Below are 23,720 nucleotides of genomic sequence, written 5' to 3'. Positions count from 1 at the left end.
CTGAAATTATAGAAATCGTATTTGCAATTCTGCAATTCTGAATAAGGTTGAAGTTCCGTTTAGGGTTACGAGTTCCCAGCAATGGCAAATCGAACGGACCCTGCAGCGAAGAGCATCCGAGGGACAAACCCTCAGAACCTGGTGGAGAAGATACTGAGGTCGAAGATCTACCAGCACACCTACTGGAAGGAACAATGCTTTGGACTCACTGCTGAAACGCTTGTCGATAAGGCCATGGAGCTAGACCACCTTGGCGGTACCTATGGTGGCAACCGCAAGCCAACGCCTTTCATGTGCCTTGTCATGAAGATGCTTCAGATTCAGCCCGAGAAGGACATCGTTGTCGAATTCATCAAGAACGAGGATTACAAGTAAGTTCATCTTGGTGGAAATAAACCATAGGCATTTGGTTTTTCGGTTAAGTCTGGCTTCTCATTTTGTTAGGGTTTCGAGAAGGTTTTGGATTTTAATTTGAACATGCAACTTTTCGATTCAGAGGAACTTCGTTTTTTTCCCTGACTACCAAATGAATATGAAATAATGAATAATTTTCTTTCCGATAATTATCATGTAATCAAAAGTTGTCTATTCACCAGCAATTGCGTCTACTGCTATTTGGAGTAAATTATTTCTGTGTTGAGTATCCTCTCTGAAGTGTGTCACCACTTCATCAAATTGTGTCAGATGATCAGAGGCGCCAATTCACTACCAAGACATAGAGATGGAAACCTACTTCCCCTAAACCTACATGCCCCGGCCAACTAACCCCTCTCTCTAATACTCCAACTGGTTAGCATCTAAGCCACATCTGAAGGAATTTGAGTTCATATAGATAGTGGAAAACTAAAATCTTTCCATCTAAGGTCGGGAAATCTGAAGCTAAAGGTTCACATTTATATTTAGTTCTAATGGATTGTGTTGGACATGGTTTACTGCAAATAATTGTTGCTTTTTTTACATTGTCTATCTCACGCTTTTTCTGTGCCTAATTTTCTTTATTCCTGATGAATTTACTATCTTTTGTGTGGATGTCTGGTTCATTGTTCTTCTTTTTCATTCTTCTCAAAGTTGTCAGAGTGTTTAGGCGATCCTAGGCATTGGAATAGCAAAAATATAAAGGCGTCAAGGTGTTGCCTAGGCACCTGTTGCTGGAAGGGTGCCTTGGTCGCTTAGGCAATACCTAAGCACCTTAACAGCTATGATTCTTTTGTCTCTTAATATTTTATGATTTTTGTCTGATGTACTGTAATTGACTTGCAGATACGTTCGTGTACTTGGTGCATTTTATTTGCGCCTCACTGGAACAGACACTGATGTATACCAGTATCTGGAGCCTCTATACAATGACTATCGCAAACTGAGACAAAAGTTAGTAGATGGACGTAAGTTGAACTGCCAATATAGTTTTTTGGAATTTTTCCATAAATTTTCCTTATTGCAATATTTGCGATCAGATGGTATTTTGTATTCCCCTTTGATTTGTGCATAAACTTTTAGTATTTTATATTGTTGCCATGTATATTTTCTTTTGTTGGCTCAGGTTTTAGTCTGACTCATGTGGATGAGCTTATTGATGAACTCCTGACAAAAGATTATTCCTGTGACATCGCTCTCCCACGAATCAAGAAAAGGTGACCTTTGTTAATCTGATAATTGCTATTTGCTTTAATTATATATTGTTTAACATTCTTCAATATCTGCTTTATCTATTGTTTTCCTTGGAAGTGATTTAAGAATTTGTTTTCTTTCTCAGCCTTAGTTATCTTTTTTGTCATTGAAATTTCACTTCATCATATTTAAAATAATTTTTTGTAGTTGACTCTTCAATTCATGTGTTTGTCTCAAAATGGTCTATCATACTTTTTGTTTTAGCTACAATTGAATTGCTTAATATGGATTGCAATTCTTCCCTAGTCTCGAGTGTAAATGGAACAATGAGAAAGTGGTTGGGTTTTCCAGTAGTTAATGTGCTGTATATCTCCCATCTACTTGGTACCCAAAACTTACATGTAAATTGGGCTCCTGTATCCATGAACGGGCTTGGGTGTTTGAAACGTATTTTTTCAAGCTAAGGTTCTTCTCTCTGTCCAGTGTGCCTAAGCCCCAAGTGGTGTCGTTATTGATGTAAAGTTCATTTCTGGACTGTTGGGAAGAACTTATTGTGATTAACAGATATTTTTCTGGTTTGAAATGAGTGCTCATTTTTAACCGCGTCACCTAGCAGCACGATGCTTGTATTGCTCTCCCCCAACCCCGTTTTCACGGTTTAGGAAGTGCTTCCATTTTGCTCGCTGTTGTGTAATGCTTGGTGTATAGATCTTTTTCGGAAATGGAGTGTATGCAAGTTTATTTCAAGAATAGGCTGGATCCAACCAGCTGCACAATGTTCTTCTTCTTTTTTTTTCCTTCTTTCAAACTAAAAACTAGAACCCGTCACTGCCTGGGCTGTGCTACCGGACGCTCTGGGGAAGTCAGAATAATCACAAGAATTGCAAGACCTTATGGACAACCTAATATTCTTGCAGAATATATAGCTGGACAATTAAAAAATAGAAAAAAGGCTATTGAATTAACTGAACAAGTAGATAGAAAAGGAATTCAAATACAAATTGCAGGGCATATCTGGATTGATCAGAAGATCCTTTCAATTGGCTAGAATCCCTTAATTGAACGAAAATGGATCTTGTGGAATCATATTGAATATTTGAGAATACATTCCATACCTTGCTAAAAATCCGAGCCTTGACACCAACCACACATTGTCTAACCAAATCCAATTCTCTCTGGATACGTTCCTCAAAAAATCCTATTCGTGTGGATTTCCCCCCCTACTAATGAAGAGACGTTGATGGAAATGCCACAAATGAAATTGAGAGTGGCATGGCTAGCTTATTCCTCCAGGGGTCTTACATTGGTGCTTCTTCGTACTTATTCTAAGTAATGTATTGCTTACTAGCAGTTAGCTATAGTATATAGTATATTTATCATTTAAAATGACTGTTTGACAGATGCATTATTGTTGATGAATATCTATTTCATAATTTGGATTATTGACTCCCTTCTATCTATTTTGTTGTTTGATGTTGGAAATTATTTTATATACCTCTTGTTTTGCTTTTATTGAGCTTAGGCCAGCCTCTTGAATTCGTAGTTTAACTGGTGAGTTCTTCTCCAATAGGTGGACTCTGGAATCCAATGGAACATTGGAGCCCAGAAGAAGTGCTTTGGAAGATGATTTTGAAGAAGAGGAGGAAAAAGAAGAGGAAGACCAAATTATGGCTGGATTGGAAAATGGGTCTCATGAAAAGGTTAGAGTTCCTTTGTTTTGTTCCAAAGTCTCAATTCTGTGCAGTTATGGGCCATTTCTTACACTAGGTACTATGTGATAGGACTATTATCGTAGCCGAAGCCCTGGTAGAGAAAGAGACAGGGATAGAAAGCGCGACAGTCACAGACACAGGTAAGCTACCCTCCAAGACCCCCACCTGCACCCCTACTCGCTCTTCCATGTGAAGTCCAGTTTATTTGCACAAGCGAAAGAACACTATTTATAATTTACGATGTGTGCTGTACTTTTTGTCCTTTTTTCATTTTGAACTGCATTTTGTTTACATTTGAAATCTTTTAATAGATATGTCTTACTCACTATTATAAAAATTTAAACTCCAGCATAGTTGTCAAGGCATCCAGGTGCATGACACCCAGGCGCCTTGTTGGTGTCACCTTAGTTTTTTGACTCCCTTGACTGTCTTGGTTTGCCTAGACGCCATGACAACTATGAACCCCATACATTAGCTTATTGCAGTGCTTTGAGTAACGCCGGACCTGGAAGTTTTCTTTCACATTGGGTATTCGGTTATTTGTAAATGGTTGGATATTATGATATTTACTTTCATCAAACCCTAAAATTTGAAATATACTTCCTTGGTTGGGTTAGTCTTTGTCCACATTAGGCTGGAACAGACCTCTACTATCTGAGAGGTTCCTAACAGAACATATTGGAAGCTGATTTTGGTGCTCTTTTTTATTTATATTTTAAAGAGTTCTATATGGCTGCTAGGGCATTTTAAGCCCTTAGTAGATGAAAAGCTTCCTACAATAATTTGCAAAGACTCTGCCAGGTTTCTCTGCACTGGTAGTGTGCAGTGAGAAGTATGATGGGTCACACATCACTGCATTACTGTAGTCATAGTGTTTTGGAATTTGAGGCGATTTTTATGATGCCTTCCATGTACATGAAATTGGGATTTGGGAAAGCCGGGCTTATTGTCGGCATGCTCTGAAACCTAAAATTTGAAATATACTTCCTTGGTTGGGTTAGTCTGTCCACATTAGGCTAGAATGGACCTGTACTCTCTGGGAGGTTCCTAACAGAACGAACATATTGGAAGCTGATTTTGCTGCTCTTTTTTATTTATATTTTAAAGAGTTCTATATGGCTGCTAGGGCATCTTAAGCCCTTAGTAGATGAAAAGCTTCCTACATTAATTTGCAAAGACTCTGCCAGGTTTCTCTGCACTGGTAGTGTGCAGTGAGAAGTATGATGGGTCACATATCACTGCATTACTGTAGTCATAGTGTTTTGGAATTTGAGGCAGTTTTTATGATGCCTTCTCCATGTACATGAAATTGGGATTTGGGAAATTCGGGCTTATTGTCAGCCTGCTCTGAAGCCTATAATTTTAAATACTTCCTTGGTTGAGTTATTCTCTGTCCACATTAGGCTAGAATGGACCTGTACTCTGTGAGAGGTTCCTAACAGAACATATTGGAAGCTGATTTTGCTGCTCTTTTTTATTTATATTTCTATAAAGTTCTATATGGCTGCTGGGGTATTTTAAGCCTTTAGTAGATGAAAAGCTTCCTACAATAATTTGCAATGACTCTGCCAGGTTTCTCTGCACTGGTAGTGTGCAGTGAGAAGTATGATGGGTCACACATTACTGCATTACTGTATTCATATTGTTTTGGAATTTTAGGCAATTGTTATGATGCATTCTCCGTGTACATGAAATTGGGAAAGCCAGGCTTATTGTCAGCATGCTCTGAAGCGTAAATCTTACTGTATTATTATCCTTGGTCATAGATGCCCGTGCCTTGGAACTTATTTTCAGTTTAAACGTTTCTGCACCAAGAATTTTGATTCTGGAACATGATATATTCTCAAAGTCACATTTGATTTGTCAGGGACCGGGACTATGACAGGGATCGTGGAAGGGGACGTGATAGGGATAGAGACAGGGATAGGGAGCGGGACAGGGACCGTTACCGCATCCGAGATGAAAAAGACTATGGACGTGACAGGGAACGAGAAAGGGAAAGGAGGAGGAGGAGGAGTCGCTCAAGGAGTCGGAGCAGGAGTAGGGACCGGAAAGATCGTGGTGACCGTGAAGGTGGAGAGCACCGCAAGAGGCACCGCAGCAGTGTCAGTCCTCGGAGGCGCACAGATGAGGACGGGACTGCCAGAGAGGAGTCAAGGAAGAAAAAGGAGAAGAAGGAAAAGAAGGATGATGGGACTGATCATCCAGATCCGGAGATTGCTGAACAAAACAGGATTCGAGCATCACTTGGGTTGAAGCCATTGAGGCCGTGAGAGCTTTATGCGAAGTTTATGGTTGCCAAAACTGTGGGCCTTTTAACACTACGAAGTTTATGGATTCAAGCATCACTATGGGCCTTTTAACATGCCAGTAGACTACTAGCAGTTGAAGATGGTTAGACCCAAAGCAAATGTGGAAGGCCAATCTTGTCATTCATCTGCTTCCTTCCAAAAGCCACCTGGTCTGCCTCTCTGTTCTCAAATGTAGAATATTTGCTATTTTCCAGGTGTAGAATCATTGACTCTTATCATAGTGTCTAGCTGATGGAGTGTGATTACACTATTGGATGGTAATTGATTTCGGCTCAATGGGGGGAATGAAACGTCGTCTCGGTGTTGCTGTGGATCAAAGATGTATGCTTATTGTTTGGACATTTATAATTGCTTTTCAATTTGTGTTTACAAATTTTTTTCAAGGGAAGTTGTTTTGAGTGTGGCCTACACCAACACTCCCATGTTTCTATCTTTCCTCATATGGAGAGGAGAGAGAAAGACTCAAGGGAGTGTTAGCATAGGTCCATACTCCCGAATTGAGTTCTTTTTCCTAAACAGTTCACCCACCATCCTAGGGTTCACAAATACTTCTTAAAATTTTTGTATGTTCAAAAATACCCTCCTGATGAATAAGAGGGTGCATTATCAAAAAAATGAATTAGAGGGTGGAGGGAAATTTTATCTTTTTTTAAATATTTGAATGGCCTTTCATTTTGGGCAACTAAAATCAAAAGATTCAAACCTTTTTGTAACAAAAAGGGGATGTTTACTTGGGATAAAGAAAGTAGCTGAAATAAATCCCTTGACCTCCTGGCAACCATAAACTAAGGGGAAGGCTAAGATAAACCCACAATCTACAACTTGGGGGGAGAGGGAGAAAGGTGCCTTTTTGTTGGCATAATATGCAATCCAAGAGAATCAATCCCTTGACCTCTAACAGTTGTTTGCGAAACAAAAAGAATTTGGTAGAAGTTGAGCTAACAGTTGTTTGCGAAACAAAAAGAATTTGGGAGAAGTAAAGGCGCTGGTTTCAATCGAACGGCTGTAAATGGTCTAACTGAAAACTTTTAACTCGGGAATTTGTGAGGTTCGCCAGGCCCATGCAGTAGTGCAACGCATTGGCGACGGTCGAGGACCCCGGTAGCAAGCTACCGTTGTGGGCAACTCCCCGTAGAAAAATTAATTTAATATCATGTGGGTCGATGACCCACGTATCAGATATTAAACTGATAAGAACAGATACTACACTTGATCTTAGCCAAAAGGCCGAGAAAGGTATGAATTGTTTGGAGTTTGCATTTCTTTTTTATAGGTTACATCGGGTCACCTTCTCACATCCTCAGGCGATGTGGGACTATTCACCACAGCTGAAGCATATTTAATCAGAACTTCTTTATATTTCTTTGTTTCACTCACTCACATGCTTCCTCACAGAAGGGTTAAACTTATGAAGTTCTTGATATGGAAGATGAACAACTCAAACTCACCTATGGGCTTTGCAATGTGATCCATTTTCTATTGAAGAATGATATCCTTCATGGTCGGATCTCTATCAGTCCAAACTGTGTACTCCAGCTGGGAGATTAGCTAAACAAAAAGACCAGTCAATTATGTACCTTTTGGGTGGCTACAAATGAGAATCTAAGGGAAGAAAAGCAGGATTCGGCTGCTCTCCTTGGTCGGCATCCCAATCAGTCAGTCATCGGGATGTGTTCGGCACAGCCCAATCGTTGGATGTCTCATCGGACACTCATTGGGTGATGCTCTCCAAGGAGAGGAGCCCAATCCAGAAAAGGACCAACTACCTAAGTATAGCACCCATGTGCAGTCTTTGCTTTTCTCCGAGCTCTACATTTACCTTGTATCAGAAACTGGGGTAAAAGGTGAGTTTAGTTTCTTGAGGAAAAGTTGGAGAATCAGTATCAGACTATCAGTACCTTCTACTAACTAGTTGGGAAAGTTTTCATACACGGCTGTGTATGTGAGAGGATGGGAGTTTCAAGGTATTAATTAATGGGTGGGGTTTATGACTTTTGCAACTCTTTGTGAGAGGGGACACAACCGTGCATGCTTACACGGCCGTGGATGAAAACTTCCTCCTTAACTAGTTAAGTATCCTCTTAATTCAATTTCTTGATCAGATAAAAGAGTTTCAGAAAAAAAGTTGATTGTATTCTCCAATAAAAAAAAAAAGAGAGTTTCAAGGAAGGTTTTCATGCAAGCCACATGAGGGAGGGAGTTACGAGGCATAAATAGGAGATTGTCATTTAGATAGCCCCAATTGAGGAGTTCGGTTCCTCTGCACGTCCCAACATGTGAGAGCCAATCACGTTTTAATTTTGTTTTCATAAAACCCCCTCCTCCCCTTGTAATTTTGTAAATGGCAAAAATGGGACAGGTGATTTGCTCTCACATGTACGTTCACTTGTTGGTACATGCAGATGATCCATGTTGCTAAGTGAGAGGGGGACAAGACTGTGCACGGATCCTTTTGCCAAGAATATCCATGGGTTTTTTTTTTGTTGGGGGGGAGGGGCACGCAAACAAAGTCTTTTTAAGAGTTCTTCTCCATTTGAATTTGAACTGAAAATTTACGTCCTCTTAAAAATTCTTCATTTTGGCACACTTGCCAACTTCATTTGAATTGAAAGTTACCAAGTCAATAAAAACCTTGGGTTACATTAAATTAAAAAAAAGGCGAGGGGAGGGGGAGGGGGAGGGGGAGGGGGGGGGGGAAGAACTCTGCCTGGGAGTGTGCGCCCTGTACTGAGACACATAGGGGGCAAAATGACCTCCTCAAACCTCATGAAAAGCGAATGACTGCCCTCCTGCTTCCACATGCTCCGCATTGGTTGTTGCGGGTGGGCAAGCGGCATGCTCCCATGCAAGGAAATTAATAAAATAACAATAAAGACCTTGGACTCTACCAAAGAAAAAAATTGAGAGACGTTGAGGATTACTTGTCCATCAAATTCCAACCCTAGTCAATGTGCCATGTGACATAACTATGTGCACCATCCAGCTAACTACGTGGGTGTCGCATCTAGTGAACCTTTGTCTGAAATAAAACAAGACATTTTTTTCTTCACAGCCAAAAAAAAAAGGGGAGGGGGAGGCGGAGGGGGAGAGGAGGGGAATAATTATTACCTCCAATTCGCGGGCACCTCCAATTCCTCCAATTCCTCTAATAGGGGGGAGTGGATCCCATCTTGGACAATATTTTCGGGCATGGGATAGGGTGGTCATTTCCACCCCCATATGAGGAATTGGAGGGAACAATGAATTGGAGGAATAAACGACTCGGAGGGAGGGTGGGGGAGGGGGCGTAGTGTGAGCTCTATGGAAGGTCATTATGTAACGGGTATGTTATGTAACGGGTATGTTTAGGCAATTTAACCATTTTCTTTATCTATACTTGTACAAAAAATGGGTTGCTCACTACTAAAGCTGCGGCAAAATATTTAGCCAACAGGAATTCTTGTTCCAACAGTGAGAGGGATTCGACTGACTCTAATGCTCAGCGCATATTTTGTAGTCTTTTGTTTGAAAATATAAGTCCCAGCGAAATTCAAAATATTTTTGTGGAAGCTCTTAAACAATGGTTTAGCGATTAAAAGTAAGCTTAATCATTATCTATCCACTGGTGATTTATATATACGTTCCGACATATGTTTCTTTCCTGTCAGTTTTCTAAAAGAATTTTGGGCTGTTGGGATCTTAGGATTGACCGATTGAGAACAGAACTTCGTGGATCCTCACTGGCAGTCCACGAAAACTACCTCTACTAGGTCACCTAATCCCAATTAGATCCTCCCAAATATTAACAATTGGGTAAAAGATCTGAATTACATAGGTAAAGTACCTCAATCTAATTCAGGTGTCTCCTTAATCCATTTTCTCTCATGGGAAGAATAATAAAAAATTTCCAGAAACCTCCAATATCATAATCTACATGACAGTTTCTCCAATTCATCATGAAAAGCAGGTTGGACCAGGTGTACCCAGTGCATAAGGCTCTCGCCACTACAGAGTCTAACGAGGGTCATAATGTGCGCAGCCTTACTCCCGCTTCATGGAAAGGCTGTTTCCAGACCCGAACCAGTGGTCACAATGGGCTCACCCTCCATGAAAAGCAGGTTGAACATCGATAATTAATATTACAGTTTCTCCTAAGTATCTCCAATGCAACACTTAATTTTGAATGAGCAGAAAATACACAGGAATCTGAGACGAGAAGATTGCTCGAAGGCCTTCAAAAAATCAAACAATTAGAACTCACTTGAATTACCATCTGGACTGACTGTGAATCACTTTTAGATATGCTTCATCAAAGAAGGGAGCACTTCTAGTATTGTTTCATATTGTTTTGTATAGGGAAAAAAACCGTAGAAGGTGGTGAAACATTCCTGGGACCTCATAAGCTTTGGAATATCATAGTTTAAAAATCGGACAGGAGGGTAAACCAAAAAGTCGAGCAGTTCTAACTCAAACCGTTTTACACCAGAAGAATCGCAATTAACTAGAGGAAAATAATAAATAAATAAATAATATTCACCGAATCAAACGAAACAGTACGCAAAAAAACTGGACACCAATAAAAAAACCACCCAAATTTTTTTTTTTTGGCTTTTGAAGGGCATTCTTTAGTGGGGACCAGACCAAAGAAGAGGGTGTTCTGGTTTTTCTGAATTGGTCCGGTTTGTTAAGAGACTGCTATTAAGTTTGAAAAGCTTGGTTGGACAAACAGTCGGATCACAAACTCCGCCACATTTGGTAGCAAAGCTACAACTATTACCATAAAGCAGCAAAAACTTTCCACCATGAACCTATTTCAAACAAAGAGAGAACCCATCAGGATATCCCAGCAGAAGGAGAATGTAGCTGAACCCACGCAAATTCCTCTTTGTACCCCATTCTAGCTTCACAAGAGGCTGTACATGTGTAAATAACAATGGTTGCCCAATCAAGAGAGTCTGGATCATTCTTCACTCCAAAGTAGTACAGCAGCTGGGGCAAGATCTGCAAATACCAGCATGGCAGATTGTCATCACCATGACAGAACATGGAAGAGAGATCCAATGGAGCAAGTAAATTTGTGCAGACAGATAAACCAGCTGAACCATTGAGCTCAACTATGAATGCAAAAATAATATAGACATTCATGTAGATTAGATGTGAACCACCAATGCGAGATTGTATCACAAAAATCAAGACAGTGAATGAAGGATCTCTAAACCTGGAATTCAAAATGTCGAGGGCCATCACAGTGGTTGCATTTAGGGATATCTGCCTTTGATGGGCGGCCACTTGACATGGGCCACAATGGTTTAGCATTTGCATCCCTACAATACCTGCAATAATTCGATGATGCAAATCAAAGACCCACTAAGTTTAAATGCTATCAATACATAAGGTGTTATTATTAAGGTTGTACAATTTAATAAAAGAAACAGATCCAGAGTGTAATTGCTGAACAAGGCTGGCAATCAATTATATATGGGAAAATTACGCGTACCATCCCTGTAGTTTGCCTAAAATCGAGAAAAACTTGAAACTTCACACACGACTCATACACCCCTTCCTATTTACTAAAAACTACAAACTTAACAGTCCGTTAGTAGGAGACTATTAAGTGAGTACGTCATAGCTCTATTACATGAGGAAATGACAAATATGTCATTTACTCATAAGAACCACAAGAGGTGTCTTCGTCCTCCCCAAACTCTAATCGTCTTCTCCAAGGACGGCCACCACTGGAACCCTTTTTCTCTGTACGAGCTTCCCCTTGCACTTGTCACCGCTGGTTGAATCAACGGTCATGAGACACCAATGTTGTTGTTATCATTGGTTGCGGTGGTGGTATCTTTGGAGAGGGAAGGAAGGTCCAGGGCAGAAGTTGAGCCACCGTACTTGCTAATCGTAAGCAGTCAATTGCAGGGGGCTTGGCAGTGGGGGTTACAGTTCCTGGTTTGGATGGGGAGGCGGTCACAGGTTCACGTTCGTTGGAGATGTTGCCATCGTTTCAGCAGCACCTTCGCAGCTCAGGACAGGATCCATGCCGTTCGAGAATCAGAGATTGAAACAAGAACTCCCGCCTCATCGAATCCTCCCAACCCACCACCCCACTCTGATATAAACCCCCCCCCCCCCCAACGCATATTATGCTCTACATTTTCAGCAGCTATTCAAATTGTGCATCCAAATTCTGCTGCTCCAATGTTTCAAACGCTTGCTGAGGATTTGAAATACCAAAACTCACCGCTTCAAGGATCTGCTAAATTCTATACTAGAGATTTCTCGGCATTCCAGCTAACAGATTCAGGAACTCTGAGCACAAACGGCAAGAACTAAGAAGAAGAAACCAGTTCCCGAGATTTTTTTTAAATTTTATTCTCCCTTCTTCGTTCTACGCAAGGGTTTCAGATGGGGCTGGGCTCGGGAATTGCAGGGAAGGCGGAAGTGGGAGGAGGGAAGGGGGTGGTGTTGCATGTGTAGGTGGGGGAGATACTGAGGAGGAGGAGGAGGAGGAGGAGGAGATGCGATGGATGAGGGAGTTGTAGTGTTCCTTCGTCAGTAGGTTGAGGGAGTTGCAGAGGATGGAGCTGTGGTATTTTGTGAAGAAGAAGAAGTGGGAGGGTAAGAGTGAAGCTTTTGTATTGAGGGTTGAGGATTTGAATTATTTTGTTTGAAGAGGGTAAAATTGTCTTTTGAATTGCACTTCTAACTGTGTCAGGCTAAAGGGGTACGGAAAAAAACTGAAGGGGTGTACGAGTCATGTGTGCGAAGTTTCGGGTTTTTCTCGAATTTAGGCAAACTTACAGGGATGGTATCCGTAATTTTCCCATTATATATACCACCAAAACTGAGTTGGTTCACCCGAGTATGTTTACCCATAGTTATCAAGACGATGCCATGGCATCCAGGCTCCTTGGGCGCCTAAGCAGGCGCCTTACCACCATGGCGGTGTCGCCTTGATTTTTGACCATCTAAAACGCCGTGGTCGCCTTCCCGCTTGATAACTATTGTTTGCCATACACCATGCGACAAACCCTCGAAACTTATCAAATGAAAGAAGATTTATCAACATCTCATGAAAGTAAAGATCCATTACTTGCACTACAAGAATGATCAAATTCCTGAAAACTAAACCGTTGATGGTGATGAGGATAAAAACAGAAGTGCACAGCAATTTGGAGAAAACCAGAGATGAACATACTCATTTTTCTACAGTTCAGAAGTACTCACCTCATTACTTGCTCGGGAGCTTTCGCGATGCGCTCTTGGAAAGAAGCCCAGCATTTCTGGTCATCATTTCCCTAGCACCCACAAAAAGAAACAACCATGAAGAATCCAACTAGATGGAACCACAAGCAAAGATCAGCTGTGCAATGTAACCCCAAGCATACCTCAAAAGTATCTAACAGTGACTTCATTGATTCATCCGGCCAGTGGAAACCACTGATTTTGAGTAGTCATTGCCTTCAGATGCCTCCGCATTAAATGAGTCTTCATCCTCGCTTATGATTTCGTATTCAGGCCAAAGAGCTTTGTTGGCAACTGTATTGAACAAAATTCACAACTGGTGAACCTATGTACAAATATTGGAAGTACTGGGAATACAGCACAACATATTCAAGGATTCATGATCTATGCATCGTACTTGTGCTGATGAATCGCGTGTTTAAATTTTAGATACCAACTTGATGGGCCACTTAAAACTATTAACTATCATATAGTTGTAAGCACAAAAGGTTGAACCTCATACCTCACCAATCACAACTCTTCTCTCTACAAATCCAAGTACTAAGATCAAGTGCAGATTGAATTATTAGTGTGATACAACCATCATACCTTGGCCCATCCTAACGAAGGTTTGAGGTTTATAAGCATGTGTCACATGCATAGAATGGGGTGCACTAAAATATTTGAGGGCATTTCACCAAATTAACCAGGTTTACTCGTATATTAGCAACCTTTTTCTATCTCTTCCAATTTAGTTCTGCTGCCATAAATGCTAGAGTTAGAGGATTGAGAAGAGATGAATATTCGTTGACAGTCAGCTTTATGACCTGAGCGCCAATGCATCATCTGCAACAAAGGAAGAACATCAAATTTTCATGATGTTGATCCAAGTTACAAGCCAGCATTTGAAAATTATAACTGCTAATTACCTGATGTTTCTCTGAGCAATAACGTGCACTCTTGCAACTGCTACAGACCTTGTCTCCCTTCCATGTACGACACCAACAACAAAGTGCAGCTAAAACAAGACATCACTGAAGAAATGAGATTACTGGCAAAATTTTGAAGGATGCAAACTAGTTTTAGATACGCATATGTATTATGTATTCTTTCATAAACTTCTGCATCTAATATGGCATGAGTCAGACACATGACATGTCACAGTACATCCAACCTAAACCTGCTCCAGGCTATTCAATTATTGCACCCTTAGACATATTAAAGCTAAGTAATCACTAGAAAATTTCAAACTGAATCCATGATTCACAGGCAAGGAAGAAAAAAGGCGAAAACCCATCCAAGATAAACCCCCTTCAGTCTTTCCTTTGAACTTACTTACTTCTTTTTCCCCTTTTTTAATTTTTCTACCAGTAATCATAAAAAAATGTTAAAATGTACCTAAAAATGAAGAATGAGTACCAAATACAAAGGGGCAAGGAGGGTGGAATGCAGAACAGAGCCTATAAGCTATTACTGGTTTCCTTGCCAGCTTGTATAAAACTATTACAGGTGTCATAATCAAGAATCCACCTTAACCTATCGTACTGATTTCTCATGCTCAAGGTACTTTCACTACCAGAAAACAAAACCTCTATGGAGTTTTGGCTGCAAATGGGCGGGATTGCTGGTTCTAGATGACACTGTATAGTTGTGGTATGTGAGTTTGTGATGACCTATGGATGCTCAATGGTGCATACTTAAATACATGCATCTTATTATGTTATTGGCACACAGAAAATGTTTATTATACGCTTGGTCGGTAAAAATAGATATGGAATTAAATGGATAATGATCATTCACTATTGTGAATTTTTAAAATACTTTTGTGTTTTTTTATTAAAAAAAATAGTATACAGAATTAGTTTTATGATTCAATTCAAACAATCACCTTTGAATTTTACAATGTGATTCGATTTTACCAAAGTAAGTTCACCATCAGAAGTTTGAGATTTTGAGCTGCAACGAAAAATTGCAGATCTACATGCAATCGGTAATTCAGGATTAGAAAATTGGCATATGGTTCATGCAGTGGTGTGCTGGATGCTGCAAAGAAAATAATCATTGCATCTCTATGCCAAACAACCAAAGTATAAAGCTACTAAAAGGACCTTTAAACCTTTTTTTCTGTCATTCTACTGCTAGACTCCTAATCATTAGAACTTTGTTATGTTTAGGAAAGATAAAAGAAAAGGATCAAATTATAGATTATACCAGTTCTGGAGGTCCTTCTGAATATTTCTTATAGTTTTAGCTTGCTCTTCATTTGTAATTCTCTTCATATTGGGGTTTCTTGCCACTCTGTGCATTGGGTGATAAATAACTATATAACTATAACTATATATATATATATATATATATTTAATTATCACACACACACACACACACACACACAAGGGTTTTAATTTGAGAGGGGGTGGAGAAGAAGTTTTTTGCAAGAAAATTATACCATTTATCAGAAAGCTAAGGAAAAAGTAAATGCACCCTCCCATCACTATTCCCAAACAACCCACCTATGCCTACTACGCTTACCTTAGTAGCACCTATGAGAGAATAGCTTGTAACTATAAGTCTGTGGCTCTGTGGCTCCATATATGTAGATTCATTTACTTGTCTGCTTCAGGCATACTAACAGCTTGTACAAACTCAAACAGTAGCCAGCAACCAGAATCTATCTAGTACCCACTTTTAAATTATAAACATAATGATTGCCCTTATGGTCTATGGAGAACCCTGAGAATGAAAATGATGATCCTAATTCAATTTTCAGTTCATACTGAGTATTACGAAGTAGTGAAGTACAATTAGAAGTTACGTAAAGGTTCAACAAAAAGCATCAGAGCCTTCTCAAAAAATAAAATAGAAAGAGTACCTCCAACTGTAGATGGTTTGTCAGTCCCATCATGTCTTGGAGGATCACTTGAGTAAATAGGATTTGAGTGATACAACTGGCAACGGAAAACCTTCACACTTTAGAAACCATTTTCAGTGTTAGGAACACCTTGCAATTTAAAGGAAGAATAAACAAATATGCTCCAAAAGAAAACGGTTTTTCAAACAACACCTTCGTGCTGGCTTATCTGGTGCACGTTTCCATTGCTCGTGCTGGTCTTGGAGAAGGCATGCCATTGATGGGCACATGAACACAAATATAGTCCGATGGAATGTCGATTCCTTCTCGACAATTGGAGCATATACCTAGCAGCACAACCATTCAAATTTTGTTGATTCTTTATATTATAATTTTTTTGTAATTCATGGAGAAACATGGACGAATCAAATCCCTAGGAGTTGTAAATCACTCAGCTATGAACATACACAAGAAACTAACCAGAGATAACAATAATTAGCATTCATAAAGTGACAGTTCCTTCAAATATCATAAAGCAGTGGAAGAAAGTATCACTTTTGAAATGATAAAATGATGAAGTGGAAGAAGAAAGCAGATTTTTGCAAGTAGAGAAAATAAATGTCAGATGCAAAACGACACCTGAAGGACAAACTGTAAAGGGTCTCCGCAGATGCCGCAGACATGAGATTTCTCTGATGGCAAATCAAGGGGGTCTAACCAAGCCTGCAGACATGGAAAAGAGGATATTAATCAACACAAAGAGAACCTATCCGTCCATTATCAAAAAGCATTTATAAGTAACAGCAAAAAGAGGAAATCAAGCGTTAAAAACATACGGGCACTCCTCCAGCCTTGCTTGGAAATAGTTGACGGAGAAGGGAATAAGGACCTTTAGGCTTCTCAACGAAACCTAAAGTTACAGGCTCTTGCTCTTCTTCATCTTCATCTTCCTCATCGTCGTCATCTGGTTCCTGTTCTTGATCTTGTTCTTCGATTTGGAGAGAACTGAAGTCATCGAGAGAATCTCCTTCTGCTTCCAAATCCAATATCTGCGGCATTTTCCTTCTACTTCGGTTCCCCTAATCTATCTTTTGAGAAGATAAAGCATCAACAACACTTCAATGTCAAAGATTCAGATTATCGGCCTTCTGACTACCAAGCATTGGCATGCCGCGCGCTTCATACAAAGAGGAACTCAAGACTTTAAATTAAACATTGCCGTGAGAGAGAAAAGGCCTATTCGCCTAGCTGGTGTGTTGTTGAGAACTTGAGTAGGAGAGGCAAGAGTTAGTTTCAGTCGAGTTTTAATGGTTTCTGAACATATGGGTGGGGGAAAGATGAAATGGAAACAACATCATAAACCAAGAAGGTTGGAAATGTAATCGAAAGCTCAAAGCTTCCACTTTTTAGATTCAGAACTACAAACAAATCGTAGAGCTACGACAAATATTAGTAGGCATCAGAGCTAAGTAGATTCCCATGTGACAATCCAATCAATAAGAAAAACCAGAGATGATAGAACACCAACGGTAGAATCTAGTTGAGACCATAGTTAGTTAAAACAGGAACGGCAAAAAAACTTTGTTTGGGACTGCGTGTTTCAAACAGCTTAAAAACAAAACGGAACGGTAAAAAATGGTCAAACATTTTGAGAATGGGAAAGAAAAAAAAAAAAGAAAACGGACGGTACGTGTTTTAGATGTTTAGATATTTCAAGTACGGGACTAAAAAACGGCAATATACACATCAATTGGAGAATTATTTGAGGGTATACTATTCTAATTTTTGGGTGAGGGCATGATGTGGGTGATCATATTGTTTAACCTTATCCTTATTAATCAAATTAAACCAATATGGTTGACGGAGAATTGTAAATCATTGGATTAATAACTGAATGTAGCAAACAAATACGACATGGATAACACTAATTATTCAGATAATGTGGATTACTGTAATATCCAAATCAGAAAAATGACCAACTGAATGCATTTTAGTTTTAAGTTTCATAATCACCATCTAATCCAGTGCCTGAAATCACTACCTTGTTTGTAGTTTAAATTTTATCATAGGTTCACTTTGAAAACTAGACAAAACAAAACTTTGTAAGATCAATAGAAGTTCAACCAAATCAAAGATAAAAGTTTGGTTTTTTGGATTGAAGCAAACAACTACTCCTTACCCTCTTTGTTATTCAACTGTAGTTTAAACAGCATTTCCAAATATTAGGACACCATTTGGATTCACATCCAAAATTCGGATCGTCTTCAATGATCCTAACAATCTAAACAACTTATTTGTTTGGATGGTATTTGATTGATAGATAATGCATGATGGGAGCAACTCTGGTGAGATCATCCCCAAATTCTGTCAATGAGAAGGATGATACTTGTCCTGTGTCTAGTCTGATAGGAAACAATGGGTAATATCTTTCTTACATTGTGAGTTTGTTTGAGCTATTTGGGTTTGCTTCTACCTTGCTTGTCAGAACTCGAAACGAATAGAATGATTCAAGTGTTGATTTCTCATCAATATGCCCAGCCATTTGGGAGGCCCATAACAACTCTTTGTTTAATAAGATTAAATCCATTTGATCCTCCATTCTTGCAAGGGTTGGGGATATGCATTACTCTTCTTGGGGAACCACAATCATGCTGTGCCAATGTTCAGTCTCACACACCACAAAGGATAACTGAACCACAGTAATGCACTAATGCTATGCCAATGTTCAGGGGGATTAGACTTTAGGGCAAAAGTCAAAATGCCAAATACGCAACAATCCATTTAGTGCCCACTCGGCAGCTCCTTGGCACTGTCTTCATTCCAAAAACCAACACATGTACAGACTTCGGAGTTCAGGGTGTCTGGTAGAAATCCTCTACTCCAGAGCTCAAACAAGAGCTGGACAAGGAAGAGTGAAGTGCTAAATGCCGGCCGCTCTTATTCACAAGCAGCAGGGGATGGAAGTTGGAACTTGGACGTGATTAAACCTGTTTCCACAGGCTAGCAGATGGAGATAGAGAGAGTTTACCTCGTAGGTGTTGCTGCTGCAAGGTCTGAGGCCTGGCTGAACATTGTCGAAAGGGAAGAGCGAAGCGGCCCGCGGCTTCGAAGACTCAAACAAACTCTCGCAACTCTGCTCGCTCCAAGCCTCCAACTCGTTCACAGGTTCTCTTCTCAGACTCTAGGGCTATGTTTGGAAGCCAATAGAAAAAAAGAGAAATATACTCTAGGGCTATGTTTGGAAGCCAATAGAAAAAAAGGGAAATATACTCTAGGGCTATGTTTGAAATTCAAAGGTCCGTTTTTGTCCTTTCAAAAAATCGGGAACACTTTTAAAATGATTGAGCCAAACGAATCCGTTTTTTGCCGTTCATTTGAACTCAGTTCGGCAAAACGCATTTTTAAACGTAAAAAAAATGGGATGGCATTTTATACGCTTTTTAACCATCTAGTGTTGAGCTTAGTTAGTAAGTTTGGGAACGGCAATCAAACGGATACGGATACGTACGGGAATTAAACGGATCAGACGGCAATAATACTTTTTAAAAATCCAGCATAATGAAACGCGTACGGCAATGATACGGTAGGTGTTTAATACGGCCGCTCTATAAGCAAAAACACGGGCATATATTTACTATATAACAGACACTCACCACTTAATAAACAAAATAATAGCATATAGACAATGACTTTATAAAAAAGAAACCCTATTATATCTCATAAGATTATCATTTAACATATCCAAATATCATAATATTATCTCATCAAAAAAATAAAAAATAAATAAATTGAAGAAGAAGTTTGCTATACATAGCTGAGAGAATCTGGGGTGAGAAACCATTACAGACAGAGGGAATCTGATTTGAATCGAAGGGTGGTAAACCTGGGATTTTTCTTGCTGTTTATACTCTGTTTTTCTGCGCAAAATAGGTACTGTTACCCCTATCCATCGAGTGTTGTTACTGAATGTTTAATCTCTGGTTTTGAGCTGGTTTGATATCATTGGTTTTGTTCCTGTTATTGATAGATAAACCATGTTTTCTATGATTTAAGACTTGTGGTTCCCTTGTTCCCCTGGTCTGTGTCCTAGTTTCAGCAACAGAGCTTTGCGGGTTTAGGCAAATCTGTTAATCAGATCCTGTCACTATTTTGGGATTCAAAAGGTACCCTATGGACTAACATTCGACCATAACTTGGGCCCTATCCGAGGCCTAAATCCCCCTGCTACTTAAACATCTCTGACTTTTCTCTAATTACAAAATTATAGTTTTTAAAATTAGTTTTTATTCCACCACCTAATTCCAAAATTTAAGTTTTCAAATGGTGACTCCGTGTTTTCTTTCCCTCTCTTCTTACTTCTTTTTTTTCTCTCTGGCTGTGGCAGAATGGCGTTACATCCTCCATTAAGCCCCCAACAAATTACATATATTGTTCTAGGTGTTGAAAATTACGATCACACAGAAATTTCAAATTTTTTTCAGAACGTTCATGATAATTTGGTATGTTCTTTCTTGGATTTGGGGTCGACAAAATGCCCCCTCCCCAGAAAAGCACACTTGGTATATCTGTGAGAGAGAGATGCACATCTGAGAAAAAACTTACAGGAGAGAAGCCCTGATCTTAGTTAGTAAGTTCGGGAACGGATACATACGAAAATTAAATGGACTTGACGGCAATAATACTTTTAAAAAATCCGGCGTAATAAAACGCATACGGCAATAATACGATACGCATTTAATACGACCACTCTATAAGTAAAAATACAGGCATATATTCACTATGTACCAGACATTCACCACTTAATAAACAAAATAATAGCATATACACAATGATTTTAGTGTGTGGTCCTTTTAGAATCTTTAACCAAAATCAGAAACGATCGTCGTATCTCCAAGATAATTGAAGCATTGGGGAACCAGAATTTTTTATCATTCTCTGTTCTCAGCTTGTGTTACTTCCACTAATTACAGCCTTAATCAGAGAGCTACGCTTAAATCTTCAGATTAACATTCAATGTACTTTAAAAAAAAAAAAAAAAAAAGGCAAATCGAACCAATGCAAGTACACCTTTATTCTGGGTTAAAGTGGGTGGTTCTTTTAGAATCTTTGTTCTGTAGCATAGCTTAGCAGGGTTATTTGTTCTATATAAATCTTCAAATCTGCAATTGCCATTTCCAAATCTCTAAAGCAATGGTGCTTGATTTGAGTATAATTGATTAAAAATTAGTCAAAACACTCAGGCCACCACCACCTATTCCCATTACTTAAGCTTCAAATACTTCCAAAACGGAAAGCTGTTTTAAGATTGAAGAACTTATTTGGTTTGAAATGATGATCAGAACTTGGGTTCTTTCATTAATTCACATCTGGGTTTCGAATTGAAAAATACAAAAGATGTTATATTGACTAACACAACAATGGAACCAAGAGAAAAAAGAGGGGGGTTGAGGAGTAAAGAAATAAGAAGCGGCAGAAAGACATGGTCACATGAGACCAAAAAATAAATCACAAAGGGCTTAAAATTCAATAATGCTATTTACATTCACAGCAGATAGTATAACTTACAGGAGCGAGAGGAGGAGAAAGGGGCAAAGAATGGAAGAGGAACAGAGCTTGTCCGCCACTCCACCGCTGCAATTAACCTTGAACGGAGACGGACAATAGGAAGGGAGCAGGGGCTAGGGGGTATTGAACCTTATATGAAGTCTCGCCGGCCTGAATGGAGATGGAGACGAAGCAGGTGATCGAGCAGCACTGCAGCAGACAGCTAGGGTTCGAAGAGTGAAGAGAAGGCTAGAGCTTTCTGCCCTTTTTGCGAACTGAAGGGGTTTTGCGTGTTTTCTCACTTTACCTTTATTATTATTTTTTTTTTTAACATATTATACGCATTTAATACGGGTATAAAACGGCAACACTCAAAAAACGTGTTTTTTTAACAAATATACGGATATATATGGCATAATACATTTTTTTGAAGTAAACGTTCGGATACGTGTTTAATATGTATACAATACGCGAACTTACTAACTAAGCCCCTGATTGACTTGATGGAGACGGAGAAGAAAGCGGGGGCACTGCAGCAAGTGCTCGCCAGAGAAGAGGAGCAGTGAGTCGCCTTCCCGCCATTGCAATCGTCGATGGAGTTCAACAATTTGGAGCGTCAGTCACCGGCCGCCACTGAAATCATCTGGGAATGGAGCCAGAGAAGAAGGGGATAAGGCTAGGGTTCCAAAATCCAACTCCAAGTGATCTGCCTTCAATGCTTGGGTTTGTACTATGAACTAGAAGGGCAAGGTCGATAGGTGGATTAGGGATTTTGGGGGTTAGGGGTTTAGGGCAAAGGGAATCTATCGATTTATATTTTTAGGGTTTTTGACAAATGCCCATTGTCCAAATGCCCTCCATAACTTTTCTAATTGTAAATTCTCCCCTACTTCCAAAACATTGTAGCATTTTGGTCCAATCCATTAGATTGGGACGTTAGACGTTAGTTTCAGAGAATCTAATGATTAAAATATCCTTTTGATAAAAACCCATCAAAATTAAAGACAAAAATGACCAAATTATCCTCATCTTCCCCAAATACTTTAGGGTTTGAAACTGAAACTGAAAATAAAAAAACCCAAAAATCATCTAACAAACCAACTTTTCTTAAGACTGTAATGGGTTGGCCTTTCAAATTACACCCCAAACCCATTAACCATACATAACCAATTCATAACATTTTTTTTTTAAAACGCTCGGACCGTTTCCATGTAAAGTGTAAACTGGTGGAAAATGAATAATTTATTATTATTAAAAACATTGGTAAATTACATGATACCTCCTGATTTTCAATCGAAACTCAGATCACCCCCTGATTTAAAAAAAAACTCAAATCACCTCCTGATTTAGACCCCAAAATGACAAATTAGTCACTAATGTTAGTTTTATGCGGATAAGTGATGATGTCAGCTAGTTAAATAAATTTAAAATTTTAAATTACCTTGACTAGTGTTAATTTACGATTTTACCCTTGCAACTAAAAACCCCAAATGCATACTCTTCCTCACACCTGCAACTCAATCTCAAGCAAAAGTTCACCGGAGACTCAATCTTTGCCAGTCCAGTCGAGCAATGCATTGGAGAACAAGGGAAAGAGGTGCAAGCAATTGCAATTGGAATCCGCTTTGCTTTTGGGCTTCACATCACTCCCGGTGCCGATGCAAGAAAAAACCTGCAACTTAGATTAAACTCTCCTCTCTTCTTCTTCTTCTTCCTCTTCGACTCTTTCAAAACATGTTTTTTTTATGCCTTTCCTCTACAAAACCCCAAAAGCACTCCAGTATGCCTAGACAAATTATTATTATCTATCGATAAATTTGATCTTTATTTTTTATTTATTCCATAATCGAACCATGCCCATCACCGGTGTAATCGAATTGAACTGCAATTTGTGCCAGACTACTACCTGAATTCGAGCTCTCTGTTTCTTTCATGGCAATTCCACCTCAAGCTTTCCCACCAAAAAAAGAGACGACCTTCAACGAGCTCTTTCATCTCCCCTTAATTCACCGACTGAAAACTTCTTCACTCTCTTCTGCTTCTCTCTTGAAAGGTTTCCCTTCTTAAGCCTCTCCAGTCCCTTCTCAAACCCACCTTCTCTTCTATAATCCACAAATTCAAATTCCTCGCTATCGTATTCGAAGAGATTTTTCGCCTACCCATTTCCTTTCGGATTATAGAACATAACTGTGACTCAATCTTCTTTTCTTTTGGTGGTTAGATGTCGAGAGATTCTATAAATTTTTCTTTTTAGCACTTGATCCATTGCATCTGCACTCTGCACTCGAGGAATTGTTCGATAACAGCCGAGATATAGTAGTCACAAGATATTATTCAACTTCCTCACTATAATCCTTTACAAAAATGCCGTTGCAACTCATCTTCCCCAAATCGTTTAGGGTTTGAAAAAAGGGAAGATGAGTTGGGCTTCCCTGTCCGTCTCCTCCAAGTAAGAATGAGCAAATTTTAGGGGTGCCGGAGACGAAGGAGCAA

General features: G+C 39.4%; 1 protein-coding gene, 1 non-coding gene and 1 pseudogene across 6 annotated transcripts; 1 reads left to right on the top strand and 2 right to left on the bottom strand.

The window, feature by feature from the left end:
• The first annotated feature begins 24 nt into the window (after nucleotides 1-24).
• Nucleotides 25-22,774, top strand: LOC122658047 (pre-mRNA-splicing factor 38-like). 5 transcript variants are annotated; one of them, XM_043852913.1, is made up of 7 exons: nucleotides 25-371; nucleotides 1,261-1,382; nucleotides 1,541-1,631; nucleotides 3,179-3,308; nucleotides 3,390-3,460; nucleotides 5,188-5,614; nucleotides 22,762-22,774. In XM_043852913.1, the coding sequence occupies exons 1-6, from the start codon at nucleotides 82-84 to the stop codon at nucleotides 5,591-5,593; spliced, it is 1,110 nt and encodes a 369-aa protein (XP_043708848.1). In that variant the 5' UTR covers nucleotides 25-81; the 3' UTR covers nucleotides 5,594-5,614; nucleotides 22,762-22,774. The 5 variants fall into 5 exon arrangements, with proteins under 5 accessions (XP_043708848.1, XP_043708847.1, XP_043708844.1 ...); XM_043852912.1 differs by lacking the exon at nucleotides 22,762-22,774 and adding an exon at nucleotides 14,941-14,951; XM_043852909.1 differs by lacking the exon at nucleotides 22,762-22,774 and adding an exon at nucleotides 5,670-5,872 and having other exon boundaries at nucleotides 5,188-5,599.
• Nucleotides 6,676-6,872, bottom strand: LOC122660632. The gene has a single exon (XR_006332740.1). It is a non-coding gene; the product is annotated as a U2 spliceosomal RNA (small nuclear RNA).
• On the bottom strand, nucleotides 10,236-16,816 carry LOC122658046 (annotated as a pseudogene).
• Nucleotides 22,775-23,720: the final 946 nt, after the last annotated feature.

Source organism: Telopea speciosissima, chromosome 4 (assembly GCF_018873765.1).
Source record: "Telopea speciosissima isolate NSW1024214 ecotype Mountain lineage chromosome 4, Tspe_v1, whole genome shotgun sequence".
NCBI classification, from domain to species: Eukaryota; Viridiplantae; Streptophyta; class Magnoliopsida; order Proteales; family Proteaceae; genus Telopea; species Telopea speciosissima.
The sequence above is the reverse complement of the archived record's forward strand: the minus strand, read 5'-3'. Positions and strand labels throughout refer to the sequence as shown.

What these genes read in the sequence shown, in the direction of transcription:
- LOC122658047 (XM_043852913.1), top strand. Translation starts at nt 82, where the DNA reads ATGGCAAATCGAACGGACCCTGCAGCGAAGAGCATCCGAGGGACAAAC. An exon ending in ATCAAGAACGAGGATTACAA is followed by an intron (nt 372 to 1,260) that starts GTAAGTTCATCT and finishes ATTGACTTGCAG; the next exon opens with ATACGTTCGTGTACTTGGTG. An exon ending in CGCGACAGTCACAGACACAG is followed by an intron (nt 3,461 to 5,187) that starts GTAAGCTACCCT and finishes TTGATTTGTCAG; the next exon opens with GGACCGGGACTATGACAGGG.